Here is a 19,940-nt window from a genome sequence, read left to right as displayed (position 1 = left end):
ATATGTCTTAGAATAGAGCCTAGAATAAAATAAGTACTATATTATTATTAATCATAGTAAGTTAATAAATGCTACCAGTTCTGAGAGGCGTGTATTCATTCTTTTGTAATATAATGTGATACAGATCAAAGATTCCAGATAGGTCATTGGATTTTATGAAAAATCATGGTTATTTTCAAAGAAACTTTCAGCATATTTGATACTGTTATGAAATTCATTGAAAATGTTAAAACTGCCAACGTGACTTCTCACATACCAATCATAGTCCTTTGGTTTCTTTTCCTTTTTTGTTGTTTGTTTGCAGTTTATCAAATTCGCAAAGCTTGGGCTGGTATGGCACCATGACTGGGTGTGGCAGCAACACTTACACAGTCACTCCCCACCTGAATGGACCTGTGACAGATACGGCTCCTTTGCTTTTTACTTGTAGTAATTTAGATATGAGTAATCACCATAGCTTATATGTAACACCACAAAACTGATAGCATTACCAAGTTGTGATTCTTGAATTGTTTTTCATGAATATGTATATTTGACGTGTTTAAATTCCATCTACATGAACATTCCATTATCTGTTGCAACTGAAAACAAAATCTGGAAACCTGGCTGTGTTTGGTGGAGAACACAAGCTGTTACTTTTGACCTCTGCTTAGTAAAATTAAGTAAAATGGAAAGTTTGGAGTAGGAGAAAAGATAAATTAGATTTTTAAGGCCTCCAAACATCCTGATTTTGGAACACCAACTGCATATTAGCATATTTGCACTTTTATCTCTGTTCTGAAAGAGTACACTGCAGTCCCCAATGTCATACTCCAGTGTTCACACTGGAATATTATGTACACCAAATTGGAAGGCACGTTTTCTACGAAAATCAAAGCCTATATATTTTGTGGTGTACTCTGTGGAATCTTTACCCGATTACAATTTTATGGTGTGAACAGTGCACAGTTTAGGCATAAAAATGCATCATTCATTTTAAAATCCACTAAATATATGTAATCATTGAAGACAGTTCTTTTAAGCATGAACTTAAAATACCAATTGAGATTATTCAAACAATCATTTTAAACAACTAATAGTATAATCCTTTACAGTAATGACCAGCAATGTTGTTTGGAAAGCCACAGTAATTTCTTCAAGAAGAAAATATACCAGTGAAAATTGTGTGGCTATTTTGAGTAGAATTGGTCGAGTGATTATTTTGTACAATTAAGATATATATGTAGTAGTTTAAGCATGATTCTTCAAGAAAGCAATAGTGATTTTTGCATAGGGAGATTTTGGTAGAAACTTCTTGGGACTAAACAAGTTTACAGATGCATTTAAGAATTGTTCATAAAATATGCATTCTAAAACAAATGTTTTCAAAAGCATCTGATCTAAAACAAAATAGCTGATCTTACCTATTGAATCAGGATTGTCCTCAGGTAAATTCAATCATGATACATTATTGCAGTGAACTTAAGTGCAATACTTTGTAAGACATATAATTCCTTCTTTAGTTTTTACATTTTTATACATTGTATATGGTTTAAAAACTAAATTGAATTCAAATTAATTTCAGTACCAAACTTAACATAAAAGTATGAATTAAGTATGTATAAAACCAGAGGTTAACAATATTTGAATATTTTAGAATTACATTAAAACTGTATTGAATGACCAACCCCAAGTCTAAAAAATATTACATATGGTAGGCTAAGACAATACAGAATTTTAAAATGCACTTTCTACCAGTGTCTATATGGAAAGTAGATGCTGAATACCTCAAGAAGCCAAGGGAACAGACAACAGGGAAGTTGTTACAACATGCTTAAAGATGATCATATACAATTGTCTTCTGATCTTTTTCTTGGAATTGGAACTAATACAACTGTCCTTTTTCTTCTTCTTTGATTAGAACATTGTTTTATTTCTACTCCTATTTAAAATATCTTTCAGCTTTTTAATAACTGATATAGTGACTTCACAAAAGTTTAACAGTAGGTAAAACTCTTAAGGAAAAATTAAATTGTTAATACTTTTTATCTTTTGGGAGACTAGTACAAAGCCAAACAAATTTCCTCTTTTTATGATACAAAGGACTTTAAATTCAGTAGGTGTGCTGCCAAATCAAGCATGAAAGGACTTTAAATTCAACTGGATGCATACTAATAAATGTTACTTGGTATTTGTTTATAAATTCTCTTATACTCAAATTATTTAAAATTTTATAGTAAAAAAGTTAACCTTGGTATTAAGATGACAACAAAATAGTATATTTTTACCACATCCTCAGTTCCTAGATTTCAGAATGTCAACTATTTATTTTGCTGATCTAAATATCTACAGCTATCTGAAAAGATCTGTGTTGTCTTTGTTAAGCCTCAAGTTCAAGGTGATAAAATAATTTTTTTCCTATATCAAAGTTCCTATTTGACCAGGTAAACAATGATTAGTTTAATTTTTTCTCAAATAAAATATATTTGGTTCTTTTAGCTGCATTAGTTGATTATATCAAATTTGAAATTTATAAGTTTATCCTGTTATCACAGACTAGGATACCTAAATTCTTGCATTTGTCTCCTGATACACATCTCCTACAATATATCACCAAAGACGAAGAAAGATCTGGCCCAATTTTTGCTTAAAAATTCCAAAGCACTAGGAGCACTTTAAGTTTGGTCTCGAAAGAAGGAGTTGTTTATAAAATCAAAGGGCTACCGATTCCCTGTTCATCTTGCACTGAAGCACATAATGACAATTTCAAACCTTTCTTTTGTATTCATTAATTAGAAAAGTGAATTTCATTGCTTAAATATGTAATTCTACAGTGACTAGCAATATTTGTTATCATTTCATTTGGATGGTCATTAATTTTGAATCTCTTCACACTCATTGTAGCTGGTTGTAGTTTTATGGAAGATGTAATTTATAGCTAAAGTGGCTTTTTTATGCATAGCTGCCTTTTTTATTGTTTAACAGTGTTTCTCAGCTATATAATCAGTTTCAAACTGGTTATAAAAATATAGCTGTGGCCAATGAATGTATTGATTTGTCATTTCACTAAATTGTAACAAAACATTACTATTAAAAATAAAAAGTGTTTGTGCTTTTATTTAGGGGTCTGGTCATCTTCATTTCTTTTTTTATTAGAGCTTTATGGTTGGGGGTCTGGTTTTCTTAATCTTCCTTAATCTCCCTTATACTGAGTTTCTATCAGAGGATAAAAATCTTATAGTGTTATCACAGAAAAGAAAAAATATTAGGAATTACAAATGACAGCTTTCTTCTAGTGATCTCACAATTACTTGCATTTGAATCTTATGTTACTTAGTATTATACACCAATATGATACGAAGTGTCATATACTCTAAAATGCCAATGTTATTAGGTATTATGTATTTAAGCTAAAAAAAAATCCTTATGTGAACTAATTTATAACACTTCTCTTTCCCCTTAGCATCGTAAACAGGGAATCAATTTGTTTAAACCATAATCCCAGCTATCTTTCATTATTCAAGAAATTACTCCGTGATGCTGCCTTTTCCTTTGAGAGTTCTCTGCCTGTCCCCAGACTAGACCCCCTTTCATGGGCCACCAAAAACCATACCTGGGCTGGAGCTGGAGCTCAGTGGTAGAGCACTTCCTCACATATGTGAGGCACTGGGTTCAATCCTCAGCACCACATAAAAATAAATGAATAAATAGAAATATTGTGTCCATCTACAACTAAAAGAATTAAGAGAAAAAAAAACACACCCAATCTCATATTGAACTTCAGTTTTATTGGCCCCCTAAATTCTATGAATCCTTGGAAGTCTACTGATCCTTGCTGTAGAGTGAAGTGAGTGGAGGTATTTGGCATGAAGGTATGACCTCTCAATATGATAAATTTGTCACTTTAAAAGCAATTTATTCAACAAACATTTATTAAATGTTCATATGCCAAAAACTATGCCACGAAGATGCCAAAATGAATAAAGTTCCTTTTCCTGCCCTTGAGGAGCTCACATTCTAGTAAAGGAGACTTTTAAAAACAAAAACAATACAGTACAGTAAGTGATACAGTAGAGGTAGGCTGTAATTACAGTGGTGACACAATAGGAAGTTAGATGACGCTCCCTGAATACAGCAAGGGAAAGTCATAGAAGGAATGCTTATGCTGAGCCTGCAGGGATACATGGAAATTTCCAGGTGGGGAAGGATGGCTAGGACACTTGATGCAAAGAATATAGCTTTCACCAAGGTGTAGAGACCCAGCCACTTGCGGTATCTGAAGAACTACAAGTCTGGAAGTCTGTTTTTCAGCACATTAGGTGGGAAGACACAGGAGAAGAATTTGTACACCAAATAAAGGACTTCGGCTTTCTCCAGAAAGTTCATGAACTCAATGAAGGGTATAAAGCAGACAGTAAAATTGTCAGAATGCTCCCAGAAAGCCTAAACTGATAACACTGTAGAGCAACAAAGAGAAAACAAACTGGTTATAAGGAGACATGTTCATATAGTCCTTCGGGTAATAGCAATGAAATGGGAAGAGTGATGCATCAGAAAGGAGGAAGAAAAACAGTAGGAGAAGGTAGAGAAGAGGAATGAGGCAAGAAGACTTAGAAGATGATGGTTCTGAAATTAACCAAAGTAAGGAAAATAAAGAGTAGAGAGAATAAAAAGCGCTTAAACACACACTCAGGTGACCGTAGGACAAACATATGGAGAAGTTTGAGCTAAAGATAAGGATTTAGCAATCACTGAATTGGTATTTCCCAAGAGTAGGAAGTGGTATAGTAATAAAGAGACCAAGAATGAAAGTCTGAGGAATTACATTTTGGGAATAAATTAAGAGGCCAAAAAAGAGGGGTCCAAGAGCAAGTAAAATGAGGAACCCAAAGAGCAGAAATTTTTAAAGGAAGTTATCATCAGTAGTGTCAAACATGGGGGAAAAAGCCAAATAAAAAATAGTTTTATGTGCCCCCTCACCCTGAAAAAAGAAAGAAAAGAAATAGTTTGCGAACTGAACTATGGATTTAGAATTAGGATTTTAGACCTCACCGGAAGCGACTGAGAAGAACTAGGGCCAAATGCCAGATTTTAGTTAAGAGGTTAGGCAGACATAGGAAAGTGATGGTTTCAAAACTTAACTGGCTGTTGAAAAAGGTGTGGGGGGAGGAGCATAAGATGAGAAAAAAGTTTATACACAGATTTAATATTTAAGCCCATCTACCATATTTTCAGAGATGAGAAAGATCCTTAAACATTTATATATGGAAATCATTTCATAGTCCTTTGAGTTGCCAAAATAATTGACTTAATTAGTGAGTTAATGTTTTCTTTTCCTGCCCTATTCAGAGAAAATGGGGGAAGAGGGTGGAAGAAGGAAAACAGAACACATATTTTTTAACTTAATTCAGTGAACATTCAAAATATACCGAATACATATTCATACATTCATTTAACAAATATTTATTGGATACCAATTATGGGCTTGGCATTGTACCTGGCCTTAGGGTCATAGAAAAGAAAAAATATACAGTGTAAAGTGACAATTCTCAGCCATTATATAAATAAACCCTGCTTAACTAATAACATCAACATGTTATCCCTGCTAAGATTTATAGAAAGTGGGCACATAATTTTGAGGTATACAATTTCTTTTCCCCCGCAATTATCATATGACATTAATTCCTAAGCTCCTTCAAGTATTTTTTCACTGAAGAGCTTCCACTAATGAAAATCTCCCAAATTACAGTTCACTTTTGGGGAGGCAAAGGAAATGAAGCTCATGTATAAAAAATAGAAACTGTATACTCTATGACTAAACAGATTACAACATAAAAAAGGTAACAAAACTTTAGATTATAATTAATAATAATTCCTTATTTTAATGCTTATAGTATTATAGTTTCAGATTTGGGGATTTGGGGCTTCTTTTTCTAAGAAAATCAATTTTAGAAAATCATTCAGTATTACACACTAAAGTATTTAGGGTTAAAAGGGCAAGATGCCTGTAACTGACTTTCAAATGAGGAAAAATAGCATTTGTGAATATCTACACAGAGAGTATCAAAGACAAAGCAAATGTGAACAGTTGGCAAATCTGGGTAAAAGAATGTACTATATTTGAAACTTTTCTGTAAATTTGAAATTATATAAAAATAAAAAGTTTTCCCCAAATTTAGTTTTAGGGAAAGTATTATGAGAATAAATATATAATCTATTCAATTTTTCACAATGCTTAGAAATCTCCTATGCCTTTGCCTTGTTATTATACTTTTTACATACCAAACAACCCAATCAAAATAGAAATATAACTCTCAACATGATTTACTTCATACCAAAGTATCTTAGGGTTTCCAAATAAAACACAGGACTCCCAGTTAAATTTGAATTTCGAATAAATAGTGAATAATTTTTAGTTAAGTATGTCCCAAATATTATATGCAACATATTTATATTTAAAAGAAAACTAGCTGTTGACCTGAAATTCAAATCCAACTGAGAATTCTGTATTTTTATTTGTTAAATCTGGCAACCCTAAATGTATTTAAAAATTCTAGACTATTATGGGCAATTCATGAAACTCATTACATTTTCTTATTAAATGCTTATCACATTGCCAGTTTTATTTTTGTTACATCTTCTTACACAGAATTGAGAGACTTAAAACATCATTCACCTAGTTTTATCATCTGTGAATCTGATAATCCTGCTTTTATTCAATATTAAACTTTAAATTTGTACCACATTATCAAAGTATTACTTTTACTCACAATAGTATTAAACATAGACTTAGCACAATTAAAAAAAATTACTTAAAACAATATAATTCTCCTTTACAAAAGCAGCTTTATATAAAATGTTTGGCTTAAGACTGTCATTGCTTTTATGCCTTTGAATGAAATTCCACTCTTTGGCCTCCATAGTCCAGAAATACGTATATTCAACTCGTTTTCCTTAATGAATATTTTGTAACAAGTTCCTGAAGTTTTCTAATTCTTTCACACTTGTAGAAATTCTGTAATCAAAAAATATTAACTCAGAAACCATTTTAGAAAAATTTGCTCTGTAAAAGTTATTCACTTTACATTTTTAAGAGTATAGAAAAATTTTAATTTATTTCAATAAATCAAAAGGTGCATAAACCATTTAATCTATTTTGATGTACTTCAGTTCTTAATTTGACATAATAAAATTGAAATAATATTATCCAGAAATTATTTTTAATTTAATTAAAGCAAAAAAATACATAATTATGGAGTACACAAGTATCAAAATACTTAAGTACTTTAAGTATTCAAAACTACATTCATTACTTAATATTAAAGTAATAAAGTACACAAGTATTTGTATAAAAGCATAAGTATTAAAATACTAAAGTATTTTAAGTATTCATAAATATATTCATATGCTTAATATTAAAGTACATAGTATAAAGTATATAAATGAAAAAATATTAAAATATTTTAAATATGTACAAGTATACAAATACTTAAAAATAACATGCTATTATTTATTAAATGTTCAAAGCTTTCTGTAAGGATAGTAAATGTATGAACAAATTATTCTGACAATTTTTACAAAATATGAAATTTGTTTCTTATTATTTTTTGTGTGTGTGCATGCACATGTGTATTCCTTATGTCAATAAAACTCTGTTAATCCAGCACGATAAAAATAACATAACACTCAGTGGAAATAACTGTCAAGCTCCTGGTACTTGAGAAATAATACTAAAGGTCAATTATTTCAAACCTCAAATACTAAATCATATTTCTTAAGGAAAGAAACAGTCCTTTAAAAATGTTCATTTTGGGGGTTGGGATTATAGCTCTGTGATAGAGTACTTGCCTAGCATGCACAAGGCCCTGGGTCCAAACTCTAGCACCACACATACATACACACAAAATGTTAATTTTTACAAATCTCAGCATTCTTTACATGATAAGCTAGAAGAAAATGCATTTACACTTAATTTTTTTTTAATGTATGTTCCTTATTTCATGGTTTTCCTGCTACCATTTTGATAAAAAATAATTATTTTAAAAAGAATCATTAATCAGTAGAGTAAAGGGATCATGGAAGGAAAAGGGAAGGTACAGGGATAGAGACTGATCAAATTATGGTATGTGCATGTATAATGTGGCACAATGAATCCCACTTTACATATAATTATAATGCACCAATAAAGAAAAAAATTATTAACCTTTTTATATAATAGTGAATTCACAGAGAAACTTACATGTATGCCTATATTAAACAACATACAATTTTTCAATGATCTGAAGAAAAATAATTAGACAGCACACAAAAACACTTTTAAACAATTAGAAAAACTGTACAAATTCAAAAAGATGAATACTGAAATCTAATCAGTAAATTAATCATGAATATAAGACTCAACAGATGGAAATAAACAATCTGTGATTGTGTGTATCTACATTCTTGAAGTATTTCATAAGATCATATAATTCTGTAACAAGACAATTTCACTGAAAGGATATTCCTTACGTAGTTTTATCTGAGAGTAGATATGTTGCATTATTAGACTTACTTAGCTAGCAGAAACAATTTTAGTACATTCAAACTAACCTTCCAAATGCATTGAATAATGATACTATTTCTTGTCTGGTTAGATGGAATTCATAACTGGGTCCACTTTCTGGCATATTTGCTATCAATTTCTCAGAAAACAAGATCTTCAGAGCAGTCCCCAAACCCTGAGTCTATAATAGAAATAAAGAAAAGAATAAATAAACTAAGAAATTTTTTGTGGAAAAGATAAAAATGAGAAGTAGAACTAAACGAGAATTACCTACCTGAAGTTTTCCCCACAGTCGACATTTAAAACAACCAACACAATCCATGATTCTTGAAATATTTCTAAAATGCAGTCTAAAGTCCTCCTAAAAACAATTTACAAAAATTTTATTAAGATGTAATATATGGTCAACTAATATGTATTTTCTAAGTGCTTTCTATGTGTCTAACACTGGTCAAGGTTAGAATTTTACATATACACTCTTATTAATGTTCACCACAACTCCAAAAGTAAATGTTATTATAATCTACCCCTAATGAATTAACAAGATTCAAAAAAGTTAGATACTTTGCCTAAATTCCCACATCTAGTATATAACAAACTTAGAATCCAAGTCTGCCTGACTCCAAAATGATATGCAAAAATATGAAAAGTAGCTTGGTTGATGTGACTTGTTATATGCGATTATTAACTGTGTGTCAATATGTGGTAGGGGGAGATATAAGAAGCTACCATTTACCAAAAAGAGGGAGGGAGGGTTGGAAGAAAACTTTGGTTTCACAAAAGTTAAATTACAGCCCTTCTTTCAGGTATTAATTAGGTAAAACAATCAGATATTTTATTATTATTAATGTCAACATTATTATTAATATGCAAAATATAATGAATACTCATGGACCTACCACCAAGTTTTAGAAAGAAACCATTTCAAGTACAATTGAAGCTCCCTATGTATCACTCAAAAGAATATATCCCACCCTGTATTACCATGCTGAATTCAGTGTTTACTATTACCTTTATGTTTTTATGCATATGTATATATCCATGAACATTAGATTATTATGTTGTTTACAATGTAGCAACATGCACCCAGCTTATCCAAAAGTAGCATATGTTCTTAAGGAATAAAAAAATAAAAAAGGGAAGTCCAAGAACACATCTTTCTTTTACTCCAGGGGGAATTATTAATTGATCCTCCAAGTGACTCTCTCTGTCCTGTCTTAGACTGGAATCCCTCAGAATTTTAAAACTTTTGAAAACTGTCATACAATTCAGATAGAACATCTATTATTCCAGTTGATCTATAATTTAGAAAGCATACAGTATTTTTCTTTACATAATGTAATAAACCATACACTGGCTCAACAAGATGAGAACAGGACTACATATCTAAAACTAGGAATAAATCAAAGATTGGCATCAACTGTATTCAGAGCAGATCTCAAATTGCTCTGGACACAAACTTTTCCCACTTGCTTTATTCAGCTGGAAACCAAAACAGCTATAATATGTAAATAAGTTTTACTAAGATCCAGATCTTGTATCTCTATTTAGTACAAAGCCCAAATTATTAATTGTTACTATATATTAAAATATTCTCAATCTTTTGTTTCTGTGTCTGTTCAATAAAAGCTAATCCTAATTTTAAACACACTTTTAGGAATAACTACCAAACAAAATTACTCTAGATAGATTTCATGATTTAAGGTTTCCCTTAAACTAGTGTTTTTGACCTTAACTTAGGGCACTCATTGTTGCTTAGAGTGGCCAAATAAATATTATAAAATTAAAAGCCAGCACATGAAATAGCATGAATCTTCTACATAGGTAAACTTAATACACTAGAACCAAATTAATAAGACGAGAAACTGACTAGTCCAGAATAGGAGAAAATCATTGAGCATTCCACCAAAAAAAAAAAAAATCACATTTAACAATTTGAGACTATACCAAAGTTATCTCAGATTGGAAAAAACTAGGATCCTTAAATAACCTAAATCACTTCAGTTTCCCCTTGCTCAGGCATACAGTTTTAGGTCATTGTTTTCAACTACAGTCATTTGACAGAATGATCAAATATGATATGGTTACAGGCTGTGATTTATACTCAGTGGCACCAACTGCCCAATTCTTGCCCAAATTCTCAAATGTTTTATAAGCCTTCAAATGAGACCATGTTGTATTTTGAACACTAAAAACTCCATTTCATGCAAGTTGTCTATTTCTAGCCACACATTGATAGAATATAAAGAAGTCACAATGAGATTATTTGAAATGAATTTATAAATATGAGTATTCAAATCCAAACCAGAAACTACTTTTTTAAAGTAAATATCTGATAATAACATGATAACATGTTTTCCTGTTTTTTTTTATTTTTCATTGCTATAAAAGATTCAGAAAAATTCTCTTAGCAAGGACTCTCTACATAAACCTCACAAGACATAAAAGCTGAGTGTTTTGGAGTTTTGAGCAAATTAAAACATTGTGAGAAATATTTCTAATTTGCACAATCTAAAAAGAGCTGATGCCAAAACACTCTCCAATAAGCCAGCAAGTGAACTAAAAATAAAGAACATATTGAAAATAGTAAGAAAAAAAGAAATCTTATTGCAGCATCTTCCCCCTCACTTTCAAGTTCCTGGAAGCTGTTTGGGAGGTTATATAATCACTGAAGTATGTTTTTGTAGCAAGAATGCTTTAAGTAGGAGATAGATGGGAGGTCAAGAATAACTATTATCTAACGGGAAAAAAAAATAAGTGCAAAAAGTACTTTCTTTGCTAACTGCATAAAATCAGTTTCTGTCATCATGGAAAGAAAGAATAAGAAATGGGAAGATGGGCTAGGGATGTGGCTCAAGCGGTAGTGCGCTCGCCTGGCATGCGTGCCGCCCGGGTTCGATCTTCAGCACCACATACAAAGAAAGATGTTGTGTCTCCCGATAACTAAAAAATACATATTAAAAAATTCTCTCTCTCTCTCTCTCTCTCTCTCTCTCTCTCTCACTCTCTCTTAAAAAAAAAAAAAAGAAAGAAATGGGAAGATGGTTATAAATATTCTGGTGAAATCAGATTGAACGCAGTGGTTCTAAGGGCCACCTGCCTTTGCTTACCAGTAGCTTTGTAGAAAGAACAGTAACATAATTTCTCTTAATCCCCCAAAATATTTTTAAGATCCTTTGGGGATAGGAGCTATCTATCTCTTTGATGACAGAAATCACATAGTGTTTAATAAATCTCTGCACATCTTCCTAGTAATATTTTACATTTGTGGTTTTTTGAGGCAAATACATACTCAGAAATGGTCTTGCTTAAGGTTGTTCCCCTGCTAAGAAGCAAGACAATGACCAGACCCCATTTTGTGGGGTGTCATATCTGTCCTTTCCACAACAGATGCTGGTATCACTACATCTGCCTTTAACTTCCAGTAAATAAGATAAAGGACAACACATCATGATGTGCCTGTTCTCCCTGAAGACAATCTTCTAATTTAACCAATACCATTTTAGAAATATCTGCAGCAAAAGATAAACTAGTACTGCCAGATTAATACTGCCACTCATGCTCTGGATCCCTTCCCTGTAATTTATACCCTCTATTTACTACATAAGACCATCAATGTAAAAGCCATTTGTAAAGTATACAGAGATACACATCTTCCCCCCTTGTTATTCTGAACATAATAAAAATGAGATCTCAACTCAGACTTGCCTGTAGATTTCCTTTTTTTAAGGGAAAGGAAAAACTATGACTCCAATTTTTCTTGTATTTCAGAATGTGTATCAGGATTTACCATTAGTATAAATAAATGTATTTATTTTTTAAAATTGACAAATGCTAATTAGATATTCTTATGGGGTATAATATGACATTTTTATAAATTTTACAAGGTGGAATGGTTAAATCAGGCTCATTAACAAATCCATTACCCACATATTTATTTGGGTGTGGTGAAAATATTTAAAATTACTTTCATCAATTTTTAAAATATACATTATTTATTGTAATTGCCATTGTGTGCAACAGATCACTGAAGATTCTTCCTCATGACTGAAGCTTTGTACCCTTTGATCAACATTGTCTGTTTCTTCATCTATTTCCCTCCCAGCTTTGATAAACATCATTTTACTCTTTACCTCTATAAGTAATACATAAGTTCATGTTCATACTTGCATGCTAATCAGTTTTTAATCTAATAATTAAGTTAAACTATAAAATAATTACCTTTAGTTTGTGTGCTTCTTTTTTATCCCCAGCAAAAAATGAATTCTCATCAAAATGCAAAGGAAATGACCTAAATTTTAAAATAGAGATTATTCACTTTATGTATTCTTAATATTAAAGGTATTGCTAATATAGTATTTTATCAGTCAGCAATAAATAATTAAAATAGAGTAGAAAACAAAGTAAAACCAACACTCTGATGCAAACAAATTCTTATCCTCAAATCTAAAGGCCAATTATACAATATAAAGTTTGGTCCCAAATGCAATCTGTCCAACTAAATATAAAAATAAAGCAAGAATCAAGTAATAAGATAATGTCTCTTAAAACTAAAAATGTGTGGTTTTTAGTACACAGATCAACACAAAAACAAAAACTAAATTCTAAAAGACCGATGGGCAAGTATGGTTTTTAATTATTTTAAAAATAGTTTCACTTTCTTTAGATAAATGTTTAAGCATTTAACTTTGGCTATCACTTATTACTCTTCTATTAATGCAAAGCTGTAATTTACTTGATTTCGTGAAGTATTTCCAGAAGTAACATTTTGTTTTCTGCATCCTGAATTTTATTTCCAGTGAAGAGTTGAAAATCTGGGCGCTCAAAGAATGGCAACACTTTAGACAAAGCCCTTAATTCTATCAAGTACAGAAAATACAGGTTCTTAAGCCTTCTTGGACCTTCTCCTTCAGTCAAAATTCCATCAAACCGTTGTTGAAACTCTGTAATGTTGTGTCCCCATTTCTTTTCCAACCAGGTATCTGGGAAGTAAGAAGAATTACATAGTAAAAACTGAATTTCATAATTTTATAATTAATTTCTACTTTAATTACAGAAGTTAATTTCATTTTGTATTTTAAAATATATAATGAGGGCTGGGGGTGTAGCTCAGTGGAACAGTGCTTGCATGAATAAAGTCTTGGGTTAGATACCCAGCACCACAAAAGACAAAAAACAAACAAACAAATAAAACACTAAAATATATAATAGATAAAACCAAGAAAACTGTTTTTTCATAATTTAGCCTTTAAGCTTTCTATATTGGTATTTTATCTTCTAGAATGTATCCTTACAACTAAAATGAATACAATTTTTACCAAAAAAGCAGGTTTTAATAAAAAAATTAAATTTCTGCATGTAAAGATATTCATAAGTGCTGGGGTTGTGGCTCAGTGGTAGAGTGCTTGCCTAGCATGTGTGAGGCACTGGGTTCGATTCTCAGTACCACATATAAGTAAATAAAATAAAGGTCCATCAACAACTAAAAAAAAATTTTAAAAATTCATAAAACTGAAATATATAAAAGTGACCATCTGAAGTTACTAATGAGTTTGAAGAGCTGTTTCGAAAAAAGTTACGATATTTTGTTTCTAAGAAGTAAAATCCTGTAACTCCAGAATATGCTATTGATGAAAATCAACCATCGTCTCATTTTCCAACCACATCCCTAAAGAATAAAGACCTGCATGACATTCCTTACCTCTGAAAACTAGCACACAAATAAAAAGGTGCTGATATAATAATATTTAACAAATAACAGAATGTGCTATTAGGAGCTGTTTTAATTCCCAGAACAAAGAATATTTCTAAAATGACGTGTATAATTTTGAGCAGCTTCTTAAAAGAAGGTGAAGAAAGTTAATGTGCTGAACTGCATCCATAATTCCGACATTCCTGAGTACTACAAATTAAAAATGGATTTTTACTGCCTAATATTTTGTCAGGCAAATATCAGGGACTTTTTGAGAGTACCTGAAAATAATATGTTGCCACTGCTGGGTATGGTGGCACACGCCTGTAATACCAGCAGCTTGGGAGGCTGAGGCAGGAGGATCTTGAGTTCAAAGCAACCTCAGCAAAAGCTAGGCGCTAAGCAACTCAGTGAGACCTTGTCTCTAAATAAAATATAAAATAGGGCTGAGGATGTAGCTCAGTTGTCAAGTGCCCTGGTTCAATCCCTGGTACCAAAAGAAAAAAAAAACAACATAAATATAACATACCTTGTAAAAGATATCTCGCACTCAAATGTACATTAATGCTTGCATGGAGGCCAGATATGAGTCTGTAGAATGCCCTTTTTTCTACACAAAGACCTAAAAATAAAATCAGTGATTTGCAAATAAAATTTCATATGTGAGTCTTGTGACTATAAAAATTAATTTCATGACTGTAACAATGAGGGGGGAAAATCATTTAAATTTATTTTACCTTCTAGCCAACTGTAAAAAGCATTCTCTGAAATTAAAAGAAAAATAAATTACAAGATTGTAAAAATACCAAAATACAATTTTTCAAAAGTTTTAAAGCATTATACCAAACTTATGGCAAACACTGTTTTAAAAATTGTTCAATCTAAACCAAATCTTATTTGCAATTTTCTCAAAGGAAGAAGAGAAGTTCTTGATATGGATTCAGTTAAGTACTATTCTACTCAGAATCTAAAAGATTTTAGTATTACCTTAGGTAGCCCCAGTCTCATAACTTTCTGAATAAAGAGTTCATATGATGTCAAAATACAGAATTTAAATAGTAAATCTATCAAAAATTGGAAAATACCTAGCTTAAATAACAATTCATGCTATGAAAATTATTGTTAGAAAAATTAAAATTATAAAATCATATTAAGTTTAATATTTGTATACAGTGGATGACATTATGTTCCATTTGTCTTCATAACTCCATAAAGCAAAATGCAAACAGCAAACTAGGTAAAATGTATGTTACAAACACAACAAAGGTATAATGTCCTAAATGTATAAAAATCTCATAAACTGAATAAAATATTAAAATGTGACTGAGGTTGTAGCTCAGTGGTAGAGCACTTGCCTAGCATGTGTGGGGCACTGGGTTCAATTCTCAACACCACATATAAGTAAATAAAATAAAGGTCCATCGACAATTAAAAATATATATATTTAAGAAAAAAATGCTAAAATGCCATTAAAGAGGGTACAGAAGATGAATAGGGACAGGAAAAAACACAAATGGTAACAGACAAAAATTGATGTTTTACCAGTAATAAAAAATTCAAATTAAAAGCTCTACCACTTTTCCTATCAAATCAGTAAATATAAAAATATGATAAAACAATGCTGACAAAGGTGAAAAAATAACACATAAATATATTTATATGTTACAAGTAAAGTAGGTACATATATATGGAGAAATACATAGAAAGTAGCAAAATGTTAATAGAAAAGCAGTGTGAAGTAGTAGCCAAGAACATGGTCCCTGGAGCCAAACTTCTTGATTTGAATCCTAACTGCTACTTGTAAGTCACATGATTTTAGCCAGACTGCTTCTGAACCTCTCTGGGACTCATTTTCCTCATCAATAAAATGGGGATAGAAATAATACCTCTTAGGATTGTTGAAAGAATTAAATGAAATTATATTTATATATTTGCTTAAAAGAGTGCCTCTCAAGTAGTTACCATTATTATTTTGGGGCTGTGGGATTATAAGTAATTCATTTCTTTATGAAATTTTTCTTTTTTTCAACCATGAATTAGGGGGCTAGGGATAATACTGCTTGGGACCTAGCCTTCCAATAATATTTTCAGTTCAGTTCAGTTTTATAATCCCAAAATAGCTATTCTCAATTTAACCTGACTGTGGTCTAGTTCAACAAGCACCTAATATGACAGTTGTCAGTAATAATGTTTGACATTAGGCCAAAATCAATTTGGCATTTATAAACGAGATAGTTTCTCTAAGAATTGCTCCCACAGATTAGTGATCTTTTCTTTGATAACAAGAGACAAGTCATGGTCTTTAGATAAGTATTGGAAAAGCAAAGTAGCCTTCTCTACTGTAGCTTGACTATAGCACAGAACTATATTAATCCCCGAGGTAGAATAAGGTTACTCAAAATTGAAAATCACCTCCACTACTAACAAATGAGAGGCAACTTAAGAAAAAATAACATTACTGCTAAAAATTTCTCATTCAAACAATTCAGTTCTGATTTAGCATTTCATTTAGCTGCTACAGTCATTATAACATAAAGTACAATGATACAATAGCAATGTTATCAGACTTTATTGTCCTGTTATTTAGACATAATGCATAAGTAATTCATAAAATCATGTTCAGAAGATACAAGACTTTGAGGAAGAGAAATGTGATTGTTTGTATTTTAGCAGTTTCATTTAGATGAGCTAAAACTAAGCACTGATTCAGTCTTTTCATACCATTAGCATGTGTTTTTAAAACAAAATTATTTTCAAAAAGACAAACTGAACCTAAAATAGGTTAAAAATTCTTAGCATTACTATTAACTTAGACTTGGCAAGAGCATAAGCCCTAGATGCCAGCTCTGGAATCAATATTCCAATCATGTCCAGGACCTTCCTATATGATACCAGTAGCAGATCCCAGACTTCAACCAAAGAGGAAGAAGTCTTCCCTGCCAGAGTATGTGTGTGGGAGGGTGGGGGCATTGAAGAGGAGAGGGTGGACAGCCCAGTAAATGGCAGCTGGGCTGTTGGGCTGAGGAGGAAAGGCATGCTGAGCACAGACACAGCAGTCACTGTCCTAACCTGCGCTTTCACCTCCAGAATTTTAGATAAAGAAATAAAAATAAGTTCTTCTGAGTCACAAAGGTAGGAAGGAAAAAGAGTTTAATTTTAAGCATCCAAATATATGAGCAAAGGCATGTATGTAATGTATGATAAAGAAATTATACTTACCTTTACCTTTTCCTGAAAAACAAAACAAAATGCTTATTATTATAAATTCCTTCCAGCTGCCCCTTTTATACTGATGCACTTTCATTAAAATGACACTTTTAATGATTATTCTTAGTCCAGTTAGTTCATCTCCAACAAGTAAAATCTAAAGGTGAGACACCCATGATTACAACTCTACTTAGCAGTGGTATGGACTGTGCCTTGTTAGACTAAATGGCATTATCTCCAAGAGGATGCATGACAAGTACTTCTACTCATGTAAGATTTAATATGGGTGACAAGAGAGAAAAATTGAACCGAAATCTGAGAGTACTGTTAAATATCTTAAGGACTTATGTTTATTTGGCTATCAGAGTCTTTTTCCACATTTATTATCCTAAAATTATAACATAATTTTTGTTAAAGATTTGTATCGTTGCTTTTTTAAATTTTTTTACATTTTTTTTTTTTTATGTAGTGCTGAGGATTGAACCCAAGGCCTCACATGTACTAGGCGAGTGTTCTACTGCTGAGTCACAACCCCTGTCCTGTATCATTGCTTTTAGGTTTAAAAGAATATTATAAGATTTAGACCTAGAAATATTTTCAAAGACTATGATCCAAACTGTACATGATGTAGCAGTTTGTACATAGCTGCTTATTTATGATCTTGGGAGACTAAGGCAGGAGGACTTCAAGTTCTGGACCAGCCTCAGCAACACAGTGAGGCCCTGTCTTAAAATAAAAAATAAATTTAAAAAAATGGATGGAGATGTAACTTAGTGGTAGATCTGGGCTCAATGCCCAGCACTAAAAATAAATATATAAACAAATAAAGTTTATTTATCCCATTTTTCTTTAATGCCATCATTGTTTGATTATTAAGTATATACTCATTGCAAATATGTTTAAGAGACATATTTCTCTCTCACTCTCTCTTTTTTTTATAGTGCTGGGGATTGAACCTAGGGCTTTGTGCAGTGAGGTAAGCACTCTACCAACTGAACTATATCCCCAGCCCATGTTTCTTAAATAATAAATGTTTAAGAAGAAAAAAAGAGATAAAATAAAAAGTTACCCAGAACTCCTCCCCTTACCATTTATACTATTTAAATTTTTATAAATGTCCTTTATTCTTTGTGTATGGGTACTTGGAAATTATATTTTGCTTTTCTAAAAATATATTACATATTTGTGTGTGTATGTGTGTGTGTGTGTGTGTATGTGTGTTGCTGGGGATTGAACCCAGGGCCTTGTACATGCAAGGCAAGTACTGTACCAACTGAGCTATATCGTCAGCCCACACATATTGTTTTGATATCCACTTCCTTTCCTCAGTATATTGTTGAATGTTTTTATTCAAATGAGTACAAATCTACAGCAACATTTATTAACATTTATCGCTTTATTTTAGTATGTGGCTGTACCATAAGTCAACCTGTCCTCCCATTTTACTTTAAAATAAGTGAGGGTAGCTAATTACTTTATTGAGTCCTCATATGAGCGCATAGTAAAGGTCACTTCTTTCCTGTGTATTTGCATTTCATCTAATGTTAAATCAATAGCATCTAATGAGTCACCACATGTTGTGACTTTGCAAAAACCCATGAGACTTGTTTAGAAATAATTTCTTTTCTAACCTAAGAAAGCCAAGGCTGCCAGCATTTAGGGCATGATGCAATCTCATTGATTTATAAGAGGAAATTTATATTTATTGACTATATGACATCAGCATCTTTTCAAACAAATTTTAACACCTTTCACATTTGCTAAAATCACATCGAAGATTTTGTCAGTAAGCACATACACAAAAAGAGAAGGATATATATTTTCTAAAGAAAAAGTCAGAAATCATATAGTGAAATGGTTTATTCAATACACTATTCTGCCTATTATTGACTGGACAGGACTTGTGAGTTTCAATTTTACATTCCCTCTGGCTGCTACACACAGTGCCTAGCATGTGGTAAATGGTGAATAATCATTTGTTGTTAGAACAAGTGATTTTCACTGATAAAGATAAAACCACTCAATGAGGAGGGCAATTTTCAATGAAAACTAACCTAACAAATTACTCAATATATTAGATGTCAGGTTCTATAAAAAGGGCTGAAAGAGATGAATACTGCTCATTCATATATCCAAAGTACTAGGTTCAATTGGCAGATACATAAATAACAATAAAATAAGACTGCACAGTAAAAAAAAAAAAGACTATAAGAGAAAAATGAAACATGGTGTACACTTAATAAGAAAGGAAAGATTAGATCTGATTAGGAGGATCAGGGAAAGTTTTGTGAGAAAGGCAGCATTTAGATCACACCTTGAGTATAGGTAGAAAATTAAAAATTTTAATGCAATATAAAGATACGTGAATTTGAAATCATCCCCAATATATGGAGTCTATATATAATTTCAAGTTTTTGTAAAAAATTTAGAAGTTTTTTGGGAGGATACTTCTATGTCTAGAAGATGAGGAGAAATTGAAACAAGGGAGCACACTTATTAATGCATCCACAAAAACACCTA

At 31.6% G+C, this 19,940-nt stretch overlaps 2 protein-coding genes across 3 annotated transcripts in view; one reads left to right on the top strand and one right to left on the bottom strand.

Annotated features, from left to right (window-relative positions):
* Positions 1 to 1,570, top strand: part of Gpr137c (G protein-coupled receptor 137C) — a 49,608-nt gene extending 48,038 nt beyond the window's left edge. The window contains exon 7 of the mRNA XM_046461638.1: positions 305 to 1,570. Coding sequence (XP_046317594.1) covers positions 305 to 482 — 178 coding nt within the window. The 3' untranslated portion in view covers positions 483 to 1,570. The remainder of the gene's footprint in view (positions 1 to 304) is intronic.
* A 2,304-nt stretch (positions 1,571 to 3,874) lies between these two features.
* Ero1a (endoplasmic reticulum oxidoreductase 1 alpha) overlaps positions 3,875 to 19,940 on the bottom strand; it is a 44,703-nt gene continuing 28,637 nt past the window's right edge. The window contains exons 9-16 of one of the 2 annotated variants that reach the window (XM_046461432.2): positions 17,433 to 17,444; positions 14,951 to 14,977; positions 14,743 to 14,835; positions 13,257 to 13,503; positions 12,743 to 12,812; positions 8,796 to 8,882; positions 8,569 to 8,702; positions 3,875 to 6,994 (exon numbers count right to left, since the gene is read on the bottom strand). In XM_046461432.2, coding sequence (XP_046317388.1) covers positions 6,934 to 6,994; positions 8,569 to 8,702; positions 8,796 to 8,882; positions 12,743 to 12,812; positions 13,257 to 13,503; positions 14,743 to 14,835; positions 14,951 to 14,977; positions 17,433 to 17,444 — 731 coding nt within the window. In that variant the 3' untranslated portion in view covers positions 3,875 to 6,933. The remainder of the gene's footprint in view (positions 6,995 to 8,568; positions 8,703 to 8,795; positions 8,883 to 12,742; positions 12,813 to 13,256; positions 13,504 to 14,742; positions 14,836 to 14,950; positions 14,978 to 17,432; positions 17,445 to 19,940) is intronic. The other variant, XM_058584652.1, reaches the window with a different exon arrangement.

Source organism: Marmota monax, unplaced genomic scaffold, assembly GCF_021218885.2.
Source record: "Marmota monax isolate L192 unplaced genomic scaffold, Marmota_monax_Labrador192_F-V1.1 WCK01_AAM20220418_F8-fsc00001, whole genome shotgun sequence".
Classification (NCBI taxonomy): Eukaryota; Metazoa; Chordata; class Mammalia; order Rodentia; family Sciuridae; genus Marmota; species Marmota monax.
Note: the sequence above shows the minus strand (reverse complement) of the source record. Positions and strands in the feature narration are given on the sequence as shown.